At 42.9% G+C, this 17,408-nt stretch overlaps 1 protein-coding gene across 2 annotated transcripts in view; it reads right to left on the reverse strand.

Annotated features, from left to right (window-relative positions):
* Window positions 1-1,154: 1,154 nt before the first annotated feature.
* Window positions 1,155-17,408, reverse strand: part of Nt5c3a (5'-nucleotidase, cytosolic IIIA) — a 46,403-nt gene continuing 30,149 nt past the window's right edge. For both annotated transcript variants that reach the window (XM_013035149.1, XM_013035150.1), the window contains 8 exons: window positions 14,250-14,348; window positions 12,687-12,756; window positions 11,078-11,124; window positions 9,535-9,620; window positions 7,373-7,462; window positions 5,010-5,172; window positions 3,358-3,558; window positions 1,155-1,938 (listed from right to left, as the gene is read on the reverse strand). In XM_013035149.1, coding sequence (XP_012890603.1) covers window positions 1,837-1,938; window positions 3,358-3,558; window positions 5,010-5,172; window positions 7,373-7,462; window positions 9,535-9,620; window positions 11,078-11,124; window positions 12,687-12,756; window positions 14,250-14,348 — 858 coding nt within the window. In that variant the 3' untranslated portion in view covers window positions 1,155-1,836. The remainder of the gene's footprint in view (window positions 1,939-3,357; window positions 3,559-5,009; window positions 5,173-7,372; window positions 7,463-9,534; window positions 9,621-11,077; window positions 11,125-12,686; window positions 12,757-14,249; window positions 14,349-17,408) is intronic.

A 17,408-nucleotide genomic window follows, 5' to 3' on the forward strand; every position in this document is an offset into this window, starting at 1 on the left:
TCCTGGTACTTGAACTATGGGCCTGGGTGCATCTTTTGCTCAAAGCTAATACTCTACCACTTGAGCCACAGCACCATTTCCAGCTTTTTCTGTTTATGTGGTACTGAGAAATCAAATTCAGGGCTTAATAATTGCTAGATAAGCACTCTACCACTAAGCCACATTCCCAGCCTTCTATTTTTTTTTTTCTATGTGAAAAACCTTCCAGTAAGTTCTGACATTTCCATCACACTACCTGCTTTCCTGTATTAACTTGAAACCTGGAGCCTTGCACATGCTAAGTACACACTTTGCTTTTGGACTTTTCCTTTTGCAGTGCTGGGGTGGGACCCAGGGTTTCTGGCTTTCTAGATAAGTGTTCTATCACTGAGTCACCTCTCTGGTGCAAGCTGATTTTTGAGCTCGACCTTAGAAATACTTAAACAAGGTCTAGCCTACTTTTTGCTCTTTCTTATTTTGTTTCATTGTTTAGTCTATAGAAGGAGAGGCAGTAGAGGAGGGTAGCAATTGCACTTTCTTTCCACCCCCAGAAATCCCATCACAACACTGACTCGGAGCCAACTAACATGGTGTGTGGATCACAACTCAGATGCCACAACAAATCACTTAAGTAGCCCATGGCTTCTTAAGTTCAAGGTCAGATGGTGAAATATATCACAGTGGCAAATCTAAGCCTATAAAAGGCAATTATGGCACAGAAGCAGATATTTTAGAGTGGAAGCTGGATTGGTTCCTAACCTGGTATTTCCCAGTTTATTCTGTTTTCAAACTCATAAGAAAGCACTTTCTCCAGAGGTTTTCAGTAGAGAAGAATCATTTTTACAGGCCTCAGTATTTTCTGGAGGACAGGCTGAATTTTCTCTGCAAATCTCTTTCTTATGCTTGGATTTAAAATACACGACTTTTAAAAATCATTCAAACTGGGTGCCAGTGGCTCCCACTTGTAATCCTAGCTACTCAGGAGGCTGAGATCTGAGGATCACGGTTCAAAGCCAGCCCAGGCAAGAAAGGCTGTGAGACTCTTATCTCCAATAAACCACTAGGAACCCGGAAGTGGTGCTGTGGCTCATGTGGTAGAGCGCTCGCCTTGAGCTGAAAAGTGCAGGGACAGCGCCCAGGCCCCACAACCGACAAAACAAACGGACACAAACAACAACAACAAAAAAATCATTCAAAATAAATAGCCACTACAGCAAGGATGCTGGGACTCATCTGTCACAGAATGAAGGAAGGAGGAAACCTATGGCAGGTGATTGGCACAGTAACTGCTGAAAAATACAGCCAGGACAGCAGAGCTGAAAATGAGAAAGGCTTTTCATGTCCATACATGTATTATCACTGCATCACATGGAAAATCTGCAATGTTCAGCAACACGAGTGGCTGTCTGTGTCCGAAACACATCTACCAGTGTTTCCTAGGAAATTGTGACCAAGTATGTAACACAAGCGCAGAAGATGGCGGCACCCATGGTCATTACAATCCACAATAGAGCAGCCACACTAAAAATCATGCAGATTGTCACCATTTCATAAAAATGCTACAAATGTCCCTGTGGTTGAAGACCTCATGAAACCTTTAAACAAAAAGCTCACTCTGGATGAGTGGGGAGATATGTTTCTAATTTTGGCTTTAAGTTGTTAAAAAATCAGTTTTAAAAATGTGGCGAGGAGTATCTTGAGGTGGACATGAGGTGTTTCCAGCTGACCAATGGACGCCTCTGAAAGCACTTCAACCACACAGAGGGAAAACTTCAAGAGCAACCACATTATAAACAGGAGTTCATCAGCACAATGGATGGGGAGATTGTATGGCTGTGCCCAAGGCAAAAACACTTGTTATAGAATCTTCTGAAAAATAGAGTTGGCCACCTCCAGAGATTCATCTTTGATTAAAACAATATCATAAGAGTCCATGTATTTTTCCAAAAGCTCTTCTACCTAAGAGAATAAGAGAGATAAGTCAGTACAGGGAGCAGCATACAATGTGCACATTAATCTCATCCAGGCAGAGCTATAGAATATAGCAAATGAAATTCAAGTTCGTAAAACATTCTTCAAACTTTAAAGGTTGACAGATGTGTTTGCCAAATGGTAGCTTTTCTTCCAGAATGCTTTCTCTTCAGTCTAGAGGTCTTAACCAGGCAGTTCTGACTGAGGGGAACTTCAAAGTCCTGAGACTTATTTTCTTTTGCTAAAGCCTAGCACTCTACCACTTGAGCCAAAATCCTACTTTTAGCTTTTCTTCTGGGTAATTGGATATAAGAGTCTCACAGACTTTCCTTTCTAGGTTGGCTTTGAACCCTGATCCTCAGATCTCAGCCTCCTGAGTTGCTAGAGTTACGGGCGTGAGCCACCATCACTGGCTGGAGACATTTTTGATCCTGCTGAGCAGGACGCATGCCCAGCACCTGTAGCCACCCGGGAGAGATGGATGCCTCTCATGCCAACACTGTAGGCTCGCTGCACTGGCCACCACAGTGAAGAGGTGACATAAGCGTGTGCTAGTGCAACCTGGGCAACAATCACCAGAAAGCTTCATCCTCATTTTTTCTTAAAAAGTAGCTGCAGACACTGGTCACAATAGCTAGGATATGGGAACAACCCAGATGCCCCACCACAGATGAATGGATCCAAAAATTGTGGCATCTATACACAATGGAATATTATGCAGCCATTAGAAATGACAAAATAATGGCATTTGCAGGGAAATGGATGGAGCTAGAAGGAATCATGTTGAGCGAGGTAAGCCAAGAGCGAAGAGACAAAGGGTACATGGTCTCCCTGATAAGTGGATGATAAATCCAAAATGTTAGGTGATACGACAAAACTAACAGGACTTAAGAAACAAAGAACTCCCACTCATCTGGTTGAACCACTACTAAATATCCCCATGCTGCTGATCACATATATGGTATATAACATGTGAACACTGTTATATGTTACAGACTGTGATAGACAATTTGCTCCAGGAAAGTTAGAATGAACTTGTGACTTTAAATGAGCATCATTATTCCACAATACTGTGAAATTCCGGAAATTATGTAATCACTTAATCACAATAATAAAAAAAAACCTCGGAGAAGGGAGGGAGGGAGGGGATGGTAGGGGGAAAACAATGGAGGGGGTAACAATGGTCAAGAGGAAGTGTACTCATTACCTCACTTATGTAACTGTAACCCTCTGTATAGTATCTTTACAATAAAAAAAAAAATAAGCCAAATGTCAATTGGAATTTAGCAACTGGGAATGAAATGGAGGAACCTAGTAAAGTGTGGGGAAAATAATGGACAAATAAAAAAGTAAGTATAAAGAACTTTTGCATAAAAAAAAAAAAGTAGCTGTAGACCTGACACTCACCCGGTCATTTAGATAGCCGATTTTCAGGACATGCTGGATGTTGGCGACTCCATCGGCCATCCGTGGGTCTCCTTGGGAGTCCCCCAGGAGGATGACATTACTGTTGTCCCTCACTTGGCCGAAATAGTCACTGTTCTTCAAGGCACCATTGTGCTTGTTAAATACGTGGATCAGCTCTCCCTTAAAACCCCTCAGCACCCCCTGTCAGAAATACAAGGATTTTGAAATGACAGCTTTCACTGATTGTCCTACTGCATAGTTCTTAATAGATTCACTAAGATTCTACTTGTTTGTAAACATCTCTTGGACACCCAATCTAATCACCACACTCACGAGTTTAAGTGCTTGGAGAAGAACTTTTCTTTTTTGTGTGCCTATCCAAGGCCTGGGCACTATCTGAGTTTTTGTGCTTAAGGCTGGCGCTGCTCCATCACTTAGAGCTACATTTCTGCTTTTGGTTTTTAGATGGTTAACTGAAGAAAAGAGTCACACAGACTTCCAGGCTGGCTTTGAAACAGGATCCTCAGCTCTCAGGCCTCCTAAGGAGCTAGGATTACAGGCATCTGGCACTGGCTATGAATAACTTGTTTTATGGTGACCACTCTAAATGGTAAAACACAATGAACTGAGAATTCAACTAACACTTATCATACTGTATCTTCTTCCTAATCACAATGTCCTACTTTATATATTTTAAAATAATACACTGTCTTGATTCTTTATTAAGAAGATTCATTTAAACAGTGTCAGTTCTAATTTGTTTTTAAAATAAAATCTATAAATGTCTTTAGTTGTTGTAGTTAAAAAAAAAAAAGAGAGAGAGAGCCAGTGCCCCATTCTTATAATCCTAGCTACTTAGGAAGCTGAAACCTGGAGGATGGAAGTTCAAAGCCAGTCTGGATAGCAAAGACTGTGAGACTCCATCTCCAGTTAACCAGTAAAATGCCAAATTGGAGAAGTGGCTCAAGTGGCAGAGCACTAGACAGAAACAAAAAAGCCAAGTGAGAGTATGAGGCCTTGAGTTCAAGCCCTGGTGCCAGCATATACACACACTGACAGAGACACTTAAGCATATACATACACACAGACAGACACACACAAGGTCTATTAACTTATAAATGATAATTTAAGAAAGTTATTGTTATCATTTTATTTTTATTTTTGTCCATGGTGGAGCTTGAACTCTGGGCTTGGGCGCTGTTCCTCAGCTCTTTAGCTCAAGGTTAGTACTCTACCACTTGAGCCACAGAGCCAGTTCTAGTTTTCTGGTGGTTGATTGCAGATAAGAGTCTCACAGACTTTCCTGCCTGGGCTGGCTTTGAAATGCAATGCTCAGATCTCAGCCTCCTGAGTAGCTAGGATTATAGGCATGAGCCACCAGCGCCTGGCTAAGAAAGTTATTATTTTTAAAAATAAAGATAGGACATTGGATGGGATAATGAGTTCCATAATAGAACTACTGACTTCAGCTGATTAAATGAATGTTTGTCAAATAATAATAGAGAGCAGATTAATTTGTATGATTAAAATGCTTCAGGTTTTAGAAGTAGTTCTTAGCAGAGTGTGGCAACCTTGGAGGTACAGGCAGGACAGGGAGATCCCATCTTCACAAGAACAAAAGGTCACACTTAGGATTGATTCTGTCTTCTTACCTTTTCATCGAAGTCCATGAAGTTGGACACGACTCTGACATTTGGATAATAAACTCCAGCTTGGCGGATGACTTCCTCCAGGACATCACCAATTCCAGCCGAAAAGATGAACACAGGCACGCCGTGCTGACGCAACTTATCGAAGAAATTCTCATACCCTTCCCTGCCAGGTAGGGAACAGACTCATGGTCAACCCTTCTCTGCCTTGACTTAATCACAGAAATTCTCTTTGCCCTGCCGAGTGTTGTATAGAGAAGAAGGTGGGTGAGGTAGGGAACAAATTCATTGTTAATGAGCAGAGTATTTCCTGGCTACTTAGAAGGGGAAAGGAGAAAAATTTCTGCCTAATTCTGTGGTTCATTTATATTTTCATCTTTTAATCAGTCGTAAGATGAGATGTGTTTAGGTCTTCAATGAATATGGATACAAGGATTCACATTTATACCACTTAAAGGCAAGTAATTAAAACCACACCTTGAAAAGCCCCTTCAGGGTGGCCATTGGCCTGACTGCTTGGCTCTTCTCAGCCACCAGAGCAATGGACGAGCTGTGCCCTGTACTCCTGACATCTCCTTCCCAACTCCTCACCACCTTTTGCCATCCTTCTAAGTTGCAGGTTAATCTAACCAATCACTCACTGCTCATGGATCGAATACTCAGCCATACGCAATGCTCTTTCTGACAAGTTCATAATTTCCTTACAGAAGTAATCACTTTAAAATACACCATCATTCAGACTGAAAAAAGAAAATGAAGACTTGGCTGGTGGGAGGCTGCTCAGGGTCAGAGCTCTTATTGCCAGGGAGAGTATCTGGGTCCTGATCCCTAATATCATGTACACCAAAAATGTAGAATCATATTTGTCTCATGAATTGAAAAACATTTATTTTTGTTGGTTGTAGGGCTTGAACTCAGAGCCTGGGTATTATCCTGAGCCTCTGTGCTCAAGGCTAGCACCCTACCACTTGTGCCACAGTACCACTTCCACTTTTTGAGTGGTTAATTGGAGATAAGAGTCTCACAGGTCGGGTCACTGGTGGCTCACACCTGTAATCCTAGCTACTCAGGAGGCTGAGATCTGAGGATCACAGTTCAAAGCCAGCCTGGGCAAGAAAAGCTGTGAAACTCTTATCTCCAATAAACCACCAGAAAATGGGAAGTGGTGCTGTGGCTCAAGTGGTAGAGTGCTAGCCTTGAGCTGAGGACTAGTGCCCAGGCCCAGAGTTCAAGCCCCAAGACAGACAAAAAAAAAAAAAGTCTCACGGGGACTTTTCTGCCTGGGTTAGCTTCCAACCCCGATCCTCATATCTCGGCCTCCTGAGTAGATAGGATTACAAGAATGAGCCACTGGTACCTAGCTGTGAGTTGAAAATTTGAACAGATGGTAAGCAATATTGCAAATTAGATAAAAGCCTTTTACATATTTTAATTCACAGTATTTTAATTATGAAAATATATTTCTGACAACATTTCAATGAAGTGTGACAACTGAGACAGTAGATTACTGGAAATTTAGAAACAACGTGCTTACTTAAATCTTTCCCAACTTGATTACTTTCATATTTAAATATTCCTTTCATATTACACATCTTGCAAAAATGTTTTTTGCTAAAGGATTTCAAAATGGTCTTGGTTGCATAAATTCCTAAGTAAGTCTAGCCTGCCTTATTTTTTGTTTATTACGTGTGGTCTTGACTAAGTGCAGTCAAAACAGAGTTCCCATGTGGGTTCATATATCAGCAGATGTGTATAAGCTGTCCCACGCATGTTTCAGTCAGCTGTGTTTCAATCACTTTGTGTTACCTGCTGAGTTTTTCCTGACCTTCATTTTGTGACCATTTGCCTTCAAAAAAGCAAATAGTAAGCTGGGCACTGTGGCTCATGCCTGTACTACCCAGGAGGAAGAGATTTGAGGATCTTAATTCAAAGCCAGTTCAAGCTGGAAAGTCTGTAAGATTCTTATCCCCAATTAACTACTCAGAAAAGGCCTGTAGTGATGCTGTGGTTCAAGAGGTAGAGCACTAGCCTTGAGCAAAAGAAGCTCAGGGACAGCACCCAGGACCTGAGTTGAAGCCACAGGGCTGGCACAAGAAAAACAAAAATCAAGTGCTGCCTCCAAAGCAGAGTGAAGGTGAATGTACTTTACTAAAGTAGTAAGTGAAAATCTGAGCTAATGACAGGTAGTTTGTCTTTCAAGGAAGTTGCCTGGTTGGGGGAAAATGAGTCAGGCACCTTCAGGACAGTACTGATCTTTATGCATCTTAAGCATGTGCAATTTTCCTCAGGGGCAGTCTCCTTGGAACCCTGGAGGGTCTCCTGCATGTCAACACCAATAATAACAAATAAATCCCCTCGACACTTACTTGAGCATGATGTCAGATTCAGCCACGATTTCTTTAAGTTTAGCTTTCTGTATACCTTGTTCAACAAGCAAACCATGTGATTTAGTATACCTATAGGTTAAGACAGAAGAAAAATAGGCAAATGAAAACACAGCCGGAACAACCACCACCACCACCACCACCACCACCACCACCACCACCACCACCACTACCACCACCACCACCACCAAAGACATTAGCTAGGTTCCAGTAGTTCATGCCTTACTTCTAGCTACTTAAGAGGGCTGACCTGGGAAGGACTGCATTTTAAGACCAGACTGAAAAGTAAGGCTTACAAGACCCCCTTTTCACCCCATAGGTGGGGGCAGTGGCAAAGTGTCCTCCCAGTTTCCTAGGAGGTTGAGAACAGGAAAGTCATTGTTCAAGGCCAGCCCAGTCAGAATAGTCCACGAGACTCTTATCTAAATAGCAGATGCTGGGATGATGGTATAAACCTGACATCTCAGCTACAAAGGGAAGCACAACAGGTAGATCACTGTTCAAGAATGTGCCTGGGCATGAATCAAGACCATCTTAAAAAAACAAAAACAAAAACACAACAACAGTGCAAAAAAAGGTCTAGAGGTATGGCTGAGTGATTGAGTACCTGCTTAGCAAGGTGCGTGAGTGCGAGCGTGCATGTGTGTGTGTGTGTGTGTGTGTGGCTGCCTGACACAAAGTCTTACTATTGTAGCCCCAAACTCCTGATCCTCCTCCCCTCCCACCTCTCTCTCACCTCTGTAGTGCTGGGATTACAGGCATGTAGCACCATACCTGGCTGCAAAGTATTCTTGAGTATAAGAAGGTGATTTTTGCTCACCATATTGCATTTACATCTTAAGAGATTTCAGCTCATCACTGATGAATGGATATCTCAGTGTGCCTAAAGGTGCAATGTGTATTTCCTGTATTTCCCAGTTCTCACAAATTCAGGCTTGGCTTAAATAGGCTAAGGTAGTGAGAATTACAGGCCATAACCCTCTCTTCGGTCTACAGGCAAGAACACAAGCCAACTTAGGGTGGCAAATCCTCTCCAACTTCAGTAAGCTGTCACTTGGTCATCAACTTAACGTCTGAAATGTCTGAGTTCTGAAATTCTGCCTATGCGGCATGGAGAATGTATGCAGATGGATATGTTTTATAATTAGGTAGCCCCCTTAGGCCCTACCTTTCAGGGTAAGAACCCTAAGAACTTGACTCATGGCCAGATGACTCAGTGTCCTTGAGCAGTCCCTCTTGGTGAAGTGAGTTACTGTCCCTGCCTCACAACAAAGCTGATGAGGAAGGACTGGCTGGCACTCTGGGTCCAAGGGCAGGTAGAGTCTGTCTTCAACATTCAGTACCAGAAACGCAGAAGCCCTGTGCAAGTGGACTTGTTAGGGGATGGGCTAGGGGAGATCCACAGTCTATTCCTGACCTCTTGAAGTTTTCAATTCAAAGCATTTTATCCATGAGGGGCTGTCCTTGAGTGGTGTGGCTGATGTCTGTGATCGCACTGGTGGATCTGCTGCTCTGTTCACCAGGGTTTGTCCCAGCAGCATTTTCTCTCCCAGAACCCAGGACACTCAGCTGGTCTTCTTGGTCCAGAGTCTGGCCTCCACATGTGCCTGCTGCACCCAAGCATTCTGCCAATTCAACCCTAATGCTTTGTCTCTACTAAGGCACAACTTGCTAATGTGCCTCTTTCAAAAAATCCTTGTTCTAAAGACTGAAATGCAGGGTCTCATAATGTGGTCTGTATCTACACCATTTTTTTGGATTCCTACAGAACTTCAACTTAGATGCTAGAGTGTAAGAGGGAGTTTCCCGAGCTCAACTGTAGTTCTTGGTTCACTGTGAATGAGCACCAGGGGAATCTGCACTGAGTCTGACTAGCTTTTTTACGTTGGTCCTAGAACTTAAACTCAGGCCTGGGCACTGTCCTTGAGCTACTTTTTGCAGAGGATAGTGCTCTACTATTGAGCCATCGCACCGCTTCCAGCTTTTTCTGAGTAGTTTTTATTGGAAATAAATCTCACAGACTTTCCTGCCCATGGTTGGCCTCCAACTGTGATACTCAGATCTCAGCCTCCTGAGTAGCTAGGATTACAGGCGTGAGCCACCGGCACCTGGCTAGTCTCACTAGCTTTTCTCCCCAAACTCACCACTCCACGATGAATGGGCATTTCTCTTCCACGGTGAGGACAGGGTCAACTTCGATGGCATAGTACTTCTCCTTCAGCTCCAGCAACTAGGAGAGTAGGAGATGTGGTTTTGTGGCTAATGTGCTTATTACAGAAAGCAAAACAAGGCAACAAGTTGTTTCCCATAAATTGTGTTACAGGGCAAGATTGAGTCCACAGCTGACCGTGAGGCTCTATGGACACTACATATAATTCAATGTACCTGCAAAGGGCCACCTTTCTTTTTAAAGTACTCCCAGCCAGCAATTAGGATAAAGAAATTACTAATCAGACTGTGATCACAAGGCAACTTTAAAGTTTAAATCTTCAATGACTCTGTCTTACTTAGTTAAGATAAACTGAGGCAAAAAGATAAACTGAGTCAGCTAATCAGCAAAGTACTAACTGAAGTAATTTCTCCATAAATTTAATAGAAGAAAAAAAAGATGCGCATTGGTGACTCATGCCTGTAATCCCACCTAATCAGGAGGCTGAGATCTGAGGATCTCTGTTCAAAACCAGCCTGGGCAGAAAAGTCTATAAGACTCTTACTTCCAATTAACCAGAGGGGGGAAAAAAAAACAGAAGTGGAGGCATGATGCAAGTGATATAGCACCAGCCATGTGTAGAAAAAGTTGCTTTAGATCTCGAGGCCTGAGTTCAAGCCCTGGTACTAGCAATAAAATAGCTGGGTGCTGGTGGCTTATAACTGTGATCCTAGCCACTCAGGGCTGAGATATGAGGATCCTGGTTAGAAGCCAACACAGCCAGGAAAGTCAGTAAGACTCTCATCTACAATTAAGCACCAAAAAAATCTGGATGTGGAGCTCTGCCTCAAGGGATAGATCAATAGTCTTGAGCCAAAAAACTAAGGGACAGTGCCTAGGCCCTGAGTTCAAGCCCTAGGACCAGCAAAATAAATAAATAATAAAACTATATAAAACCAAAGTGTTTTTAATTTTCTAACACAGGATACTTAAATATTTTAATAATCATTCAAAATTTTTAAATCTAAATTTTGATGTTTATAGTCACTGTTAGCTAGATGCAGTGGCTCATGCCTGTAATCTTGGCTACTTGAGAAGCTGAGATCATCAGGATCAAGGTTTGAGGCTGTCTGGGGCCTCATCTCAACCAATACAAAGCCAGAGGTGGGTCTACATGCTTCTTGTCCCAGCTACACAGGATGCATACACAGGATTGTGATCCCGGCTGGCTTTGTCAAGGGATGAGACCTTATTCAAAAAATAATGAATGCAAAAAGGGCTAGAGGTAGGGCTCAGTAAGCATGCCTTCCTAGCAAGGCCAAGGCCTGGAGTTCTGCCAGAAGGAAAATAAAAGTTTCTTAGTTTTTCCTTAACAATACGCTGAGCACAGCTCCTTGCACAGTAAATCTGTGAATGCCTACCATGTAGCAGGAAGGCTGTGAGCCCTGCTCCAATTCTCACTTGTGACAACGACCCCAGCAGACACTGAGTGTGCAAATACACAACCACAATGTGGCTAGCAGGGTCCCAGAAATTACCTTCTTTCGACACTCGTCAGTAACAAACTTGCAGTTGTCAATGACATCTGAGGGGGGAAGCAAAGCAGGCATTGTAAGAGAAAATCTGCTCAGGGCTCCCACACCTGTATTTTCACAGCTAAGTCCACGAAGAACAGTGTTAGTACAATCTTCAGTCTCGGTGGTGTGTTCTTGCACACACTGCATGTCACAGGCTGCTGTCACCAACACTGTGAGCTGAATCCTGAACTTCCCACCTTGTTTTTTTTAGGGCCCAGTCCTAGGGCTTGAACTCAGGGCCTGGGTGCTGTCCTTGAGCTTCTTCTGCTCAAGGCTAGTGTTCTATCACTTAAGCCAGTGTTCCACTTTTGGCTTTTTGGTAGTTAATTGGTGAGTGACTTTTCTGCCTAGACTGGCTTTGAACTATGATCCTCAGGATCTCAGTCTCCTGAATAGCTAGGATTACACTGTGCCCAGGCCCCAGATTATTTTTATTAAATAGAAGAAATGTCTCTTGAAAAAAGGCCTTTTCTTAACAGAGCATTTAATGTAAAAATATGGAAAATAGGGACTGGAAAGTTGGCTCAGTGGTAGAGTGCTTGCCTTGCATGCATGAGCCCTTGGGTTCAATTCCTCAGCACTACACAGGCAGAAAAAAGCCAGAAGTGGCACTGTGGCTCAAGCTGTAGGGTGCTAGCCTTGAGCTGGAGATTTGAGGGACAGCGCCCAGGCCCAGAGTTTAGCCCCTGTGACTGACAAAATATAAAAAAAGGAAAATATTATTATAAAAAATTGTATTTCTATCATTCAAACTAAATTATTAATGTTAGTACATTTTCTTTCATTTTTAAGTTTTGTGTATTTTTAATTAGATGAGAGATCAAATCACATCTGGAATTTTTATTGCTTTTCAATTTTTAATGTGGTCTGTATTTTTTTTTTTACTTTTTTTTTTTGTCAGTCATGGGGCCTGAACTCTGGGGCTGGGCACTATCCCTCAGCTCTTCAGCTCAAGGCTAATGCTCTACCACTTGAGCCACAGTACCACTTCTGGCTTTTTTTGCTTATGTGGTGCTAAGGAATGGAACCCAGGGCCTCCTGCATGCAAGGCAAGCGCTCTACCACTGAGCCACCTTCCCAGCCCAGTGGTCTGTATTTATACCATTTCTGTACTGCTTAATTTTTTAGGTTGCTTCAGGCTCTTATTCTTATACATGATTTTAAGTTGATCTTTTTTTTTTTGGTGTGTGTGTGTGTGTGTGTGTGTCTTGCTGGAGATCAAAACTAAGGCTTTACACATGCTAACAGGCATAGTAATTCAGCCCAGAATATCTTATAAATGCAATTTCTCTCAGTTAATTTAAACATTCTTGAATAATAGTTGACATTTGGTGACAAGTTTTCTCAAGCCTCCATTCTCTGCCATCGGACTACACACACAAAGAAGCATTTCCAGAAACACATGTAAAAGCAAACCCTCACCACACAGGAAGAGGAGCAGTGTCTCCTCACTTCCAACAGCTGGAAGGCTGTAGCACAGGCAACACAGAGATGTGAACGAACATGCCACTGTGCCACGCGGAGGTGTGAGTGTGAAACTGACATGCAGAGATGTGAAGATGACACTTACTATGACATGTTGGGCACCTTTTCCCTTCATAGGAGAATCTACTCAGTGTCATATCAAAGTCTGTGATTATCTGTAAGAAAAGAGAAAGGCATTAGGCAGCCACAGAGACCACCGCCACAATCACTGCTGTTCTTTCTACCTTGTGCTCTCCTCTCCACCATGCACTGTCCACTCCACTCCATGCTATCCTCTCTACCCTGCTTCGTCCTCTCCACCCCTCACTGTCCATTCTACCCCACACTATCCTCTCCACATCCCACTGTCCACTCCACCCATGCTGTCCCCTCCACACTGTCAGTGCCCTGGACACAGACAGAGCTGGCTCCTAGCCCTCTGTAGTTATAATCCGTGTGCTCAGCTGTCGGGTACAGTTGGTAGCCTTCACTAGGAAGTGTGACCAGTGTCTATTACCACGTCAGATACAGTTACTCCATGTGAGACTGCAGCAGCCATTCTTCTCTCTACGTTAAAACATTACACACTCAACTGCCTGGTTCGGTGTGCAGAAACACAATGGCAGCAGTTGAGCCCACGAGGCTCCAAGATCCTGAACTGGTCACACCTGACCCATGTTACCTCATGACCTGGTCACACTTAATCTATACACACGACTCCACCATGACCCTATCTCATATGACCTGTATATGTTACTCCATGACCCTGTTACATATGACCTATATATGTCACGTGACCTGTTACACTGTGCTCATCTAACATGCTGGATCTAATTTCCCTACTTATGGTAAATCATACCCACTTAATATGATAGTTTGGTAGCTCAAAAAACAGGAGATCGGATTAATATTAGAAATACTTAAAAAGGAATTGTTTGGTGACTATTCATGCCATGGTTTAATTACATTTAAAATGTTCCTTAAAAAAGGAGAATTACAAAGTTCAATGAATATGCTTCCTTTCTTATTACAATGACAGAGAATTAAAATACAAAACAGCAACCTGAAAGAGTATACTTTTAAATATCATTATTAAAGTGTCTGAATACCTATGCACGGTATTTGTTAGCTAAGTATTCAATTCTGAAGAAAACAGAGTTTGGGGCTGGAATGTATCCGAGTGGTACAGCACATGCTTGACATATGCTTAATCTTATGCAGAAAAAAAGAAAAAGGAAAGGAGGAGAGAGGCGAGGAGTAAAGAAGGGAGGGGGTAGGAGGGAGGGGGTAGGGAGGGCAGGGAAGGGACTACTGGGCATGGTAGAACACGGCTGTAATCCCAGGCAGGGTCCAACCCAGCCTGGGCTACACAGTGAGTTCCAGATAAGCCTGGGTTGCAAATTGAGTGTCTAAAAAATAAGGAGAAGAGACAGAAAGAGAAGGAGAAAAAGGAGAAAGGACCTATATTTATCTCAAGACTAGTACTTTTTGTGCCCAACAGAGCATTCTGTGTGTTTTAGGCCAATTCTAGCTACATTGTTTTAGATTTTAAATCCCCCAAAACAGATAACAAGAGGACTAACTACATTTTCCTGAGATTTTATCTAAATAGGAAAACTATTCTACTTGAATGATTAAAAACAAATTAATTCCATGATATAGACTTCACCTGAAGTTTGGCAGCTCCTCCTTTGATAAGACCACAGATGATTTCTTCTACTCGTGTAGGGTTCTTGATACGAACTGAACTTTTCTGGAATTCTGGCATCTAAGAGGCAAAAGGAAATTAACTATTTTTAATCCCTCTTTTTCCTGGTTCCTCTGTTATTAAGCAGAAGCCTGTATTATTTAGACATACAGCAATGTTGAGATATATCCCGGAATGGTGGTGCAAAGCTGTATTCTAAGCACTAGGGAGGCAGAGGCAGGAGGCCAATCTGAGCTACATAGTGAATCCTTGTGTCAAAAGCAAACGCAGAAAGGCTGAGGCACTGTTTTTTAAATGTAAGCCACCCTGCTGGGAATGTGGTAGAGTGCTTGCATAGTATGCATGAAGCCCTTGGTTCAATTCCTTAGTACCACATAAACAGAAAATGCCAGAAGTGGTGCTGTGGTTCAAGTGGTAGAGTGCTAGCCTTGAACAAAAGAAGTTCAGGGACAGCCCTCAGGCCCTGAGTTCAAGGCCCAGGATTGGCAAGAAAAAAAAATGTAAGCCACTATAGACACACAAGAGTTTTTAGAGCACATTTATCATCTCCATCTTGAAGACTAAAATTGTGTCAGGCACATAGTTTTTATGTATGGCACATGCTGGGATTACAAGCGTGTACCACTATGTCCAGCTACATTTCTCATTTCTCCTCTAATAAAAGTGGAGTGAGAAGAACACTACCATAAGAAACACAGTTCCTTTAGCACCATACAGTGGGGAGGAGGGATTATTTTATAGTGGTTTATGGTAGATTTTACCATCAGCTACACAGCACAGACAGTAACAATATCTCATATTATTCGGATATCTTTATGTGTTTTTATTCTAGATTAGCTATTGCCAATATTAATGCACTTCATGCATGTTATGAAATCCCTAGATTTCTGTCTTGCATTAAAAAGAGACTCTAACAAGGTTAATCTACCAGGTCCTCTGGTATTCCTAAATATGGACAAGAATGGAGATTCTAGAAATGGATAGACACTTTTCCAGAGGCTGGAAGCTTCCAGAAGTAGACAGGAAAGAGAAGTGCTCATGCTAACATTTTCTTCCTGAATGAAAAGAGCTGGACCTACCATACACTCCACACCCACACTCCAGCTGGCATGGAGAATGCATGAGCTCTACCACTCCGATAACCCTTCATGAACACACTATATCTATCGCTGAGCTACACACACACACACACACACACACACACACACACACACACACACACACTCTATCACTGAGCTATCCCTTTACCACCAACAGCCCCATTTTGAGGATGGGGCATTCACAAAGCAATCAAACCTTGACATGGCGATTCTTCTGAGTTTCAGTGATGGAAGTTTTGAAAATGACAGAAGGTTCTCTAAGATATTTATGTACAAGGAACTCAAGAGAGACAGGCAGGCAGGCTCCACTCTGTCCCATCATGATCTATTCATTGCATAGTCAGTGCCCTAGTGGAGTCTCGTTTGTGCCAGACGCTCAAGCGAGAGGCGAGGGCTGGGTGCTGGCATCCTCACACCATACTCTAGAGCAGTAAGAACCCATGCTGTCATGCAGGATCCCCTCCCAGCTCCCTTTCCAGCCACTGCTCATATCCTGACAGCCTCCCTGGAAGATACAGAGTGATCAGCATGTTTGCCATGACTAACCCATTCAACCGAGAAGAGTAAAGGATGGCATTACCAGTCTCATTGTCACCACAAAACCCAGCACCAGGTCAGAATGGTTGCCTGTCTTAGGTCTTAGGGGATAGCCAGGGGACTAGATCCCAGGTCACTGCCTGGCTATGTCACCACCCTAACTCCTGTCCCAAGGCTTTACTCTTTCCCAACACTTCAGGATGGTTTTATTATGAAGTGACTTTTCTTCTTATCACAAAGCATGGAAACTTTAAGCCTATGTTCATTTCCCATAATGTTGCAAAGTTTTCAGGCAACTGATTGAACCTGCTCTTCAACTCTGCTTAAGGCTGCTTTCTGCACTCTCAATCAGTGCCCATGAAGAGAACCAAATGCTTGAGGCATCAGCAGCTGTGCCAGTTGTTCCAGATAAATAAGTAGCAAGTGGCCAGCAGCCCTGGAGGGAGCAAGGAATGACAGCAGAGGAGAGAACAGTGCCTGCTTGGGACACAAGATGTTGGAGGACATCTGTGGAAATGTGGCAGCCCAGGTTCAATCCCCAGCAGAGGAAGGAAGACGGAAATGATCATTATAGGTATATAACACTCCTCCACTGCAACACATACATGCACAAACACAGACACACCCACTCACATATATATATGTGCTCACTGTCACTAAATACTTCCCAGGTGCCTTTGGGAATATATCCAAACAACAGAGTTGAAGCACTGCAGTCTGGGAAAGGTCACAGGCCACCAGACCACTCAGAAGCCCCGGGAGGGCAGGCATATGAAATCTGTCTCATGCATTTCTTGCCCCACATCCTTTCCCTCCAGGTTCTTCATGTACAAAATAAAGACGGGTTTGGTGGTGAACTGCATAATCACGCTTCAAACCTCAAGGGCAAGTTATTTTGAAGGGTGGAATGTTTTTTCCATTTGTTTGTGATACAATGTTACAGAAAACAAGAAAAGTAAGAAAAGGAAAACAAGGCCATAATACAAAAAGCTGGGGTGTGCACAGCCTTGCTGTGGAGACCCAGGGAGAGAGGCTGACTGGGGAGGCTGCGCTGATTCAGCACTAAAAATTAAGAAGCACCTCAAGCATATTAATTCTGAACTCAGGTCTGTGCTCTTGCTTAGCTTTGTCTCTCAAAGCTGGGGCTTTTCCACTTGAGCCACAGCTCTACTTTCTGATTTTTTTTTTTAAATTTTGAGGCAAGGTCCAGCTATGTAGCCTAAGCAAGCTTTGAACTCACTCTATAGCCTTGCTGGCCTTGAACTTTCAATCTTCTTGCCTGTCTCTTACAGCTACTGAGATTATAGGCAGATACCACTGTTCTGGCTCTGAATTTTAATGTATTGCATTTATACAGACGAAGTGAACTCCCAATCATCAGTCTATTTCCACATATGGTTTCTAGATCAATTGGTTTGAAAGTTGTCCCACTTCACTGACCAGTCAATGGTAGTGTTCAGTTCTTTGGTATTACCCTGTAGAT

This window comes from Dipodomys ordii, unplaced genomic scaffold (genome assembly GCF_000151885.1).
Source record: "Dipodomys ordii isolate 6190 unplaced genomic scaffold, Dord_2.0 Scaffold205, whole genome shotgun sequence".
Taxonomy (NCBI): domain Eukaryota; kingdom Metazoa; phylum Chordata; class Mammalia; order Rodentia; family Heteromyidae; genus Dipodomys; species Dipodomys ordii.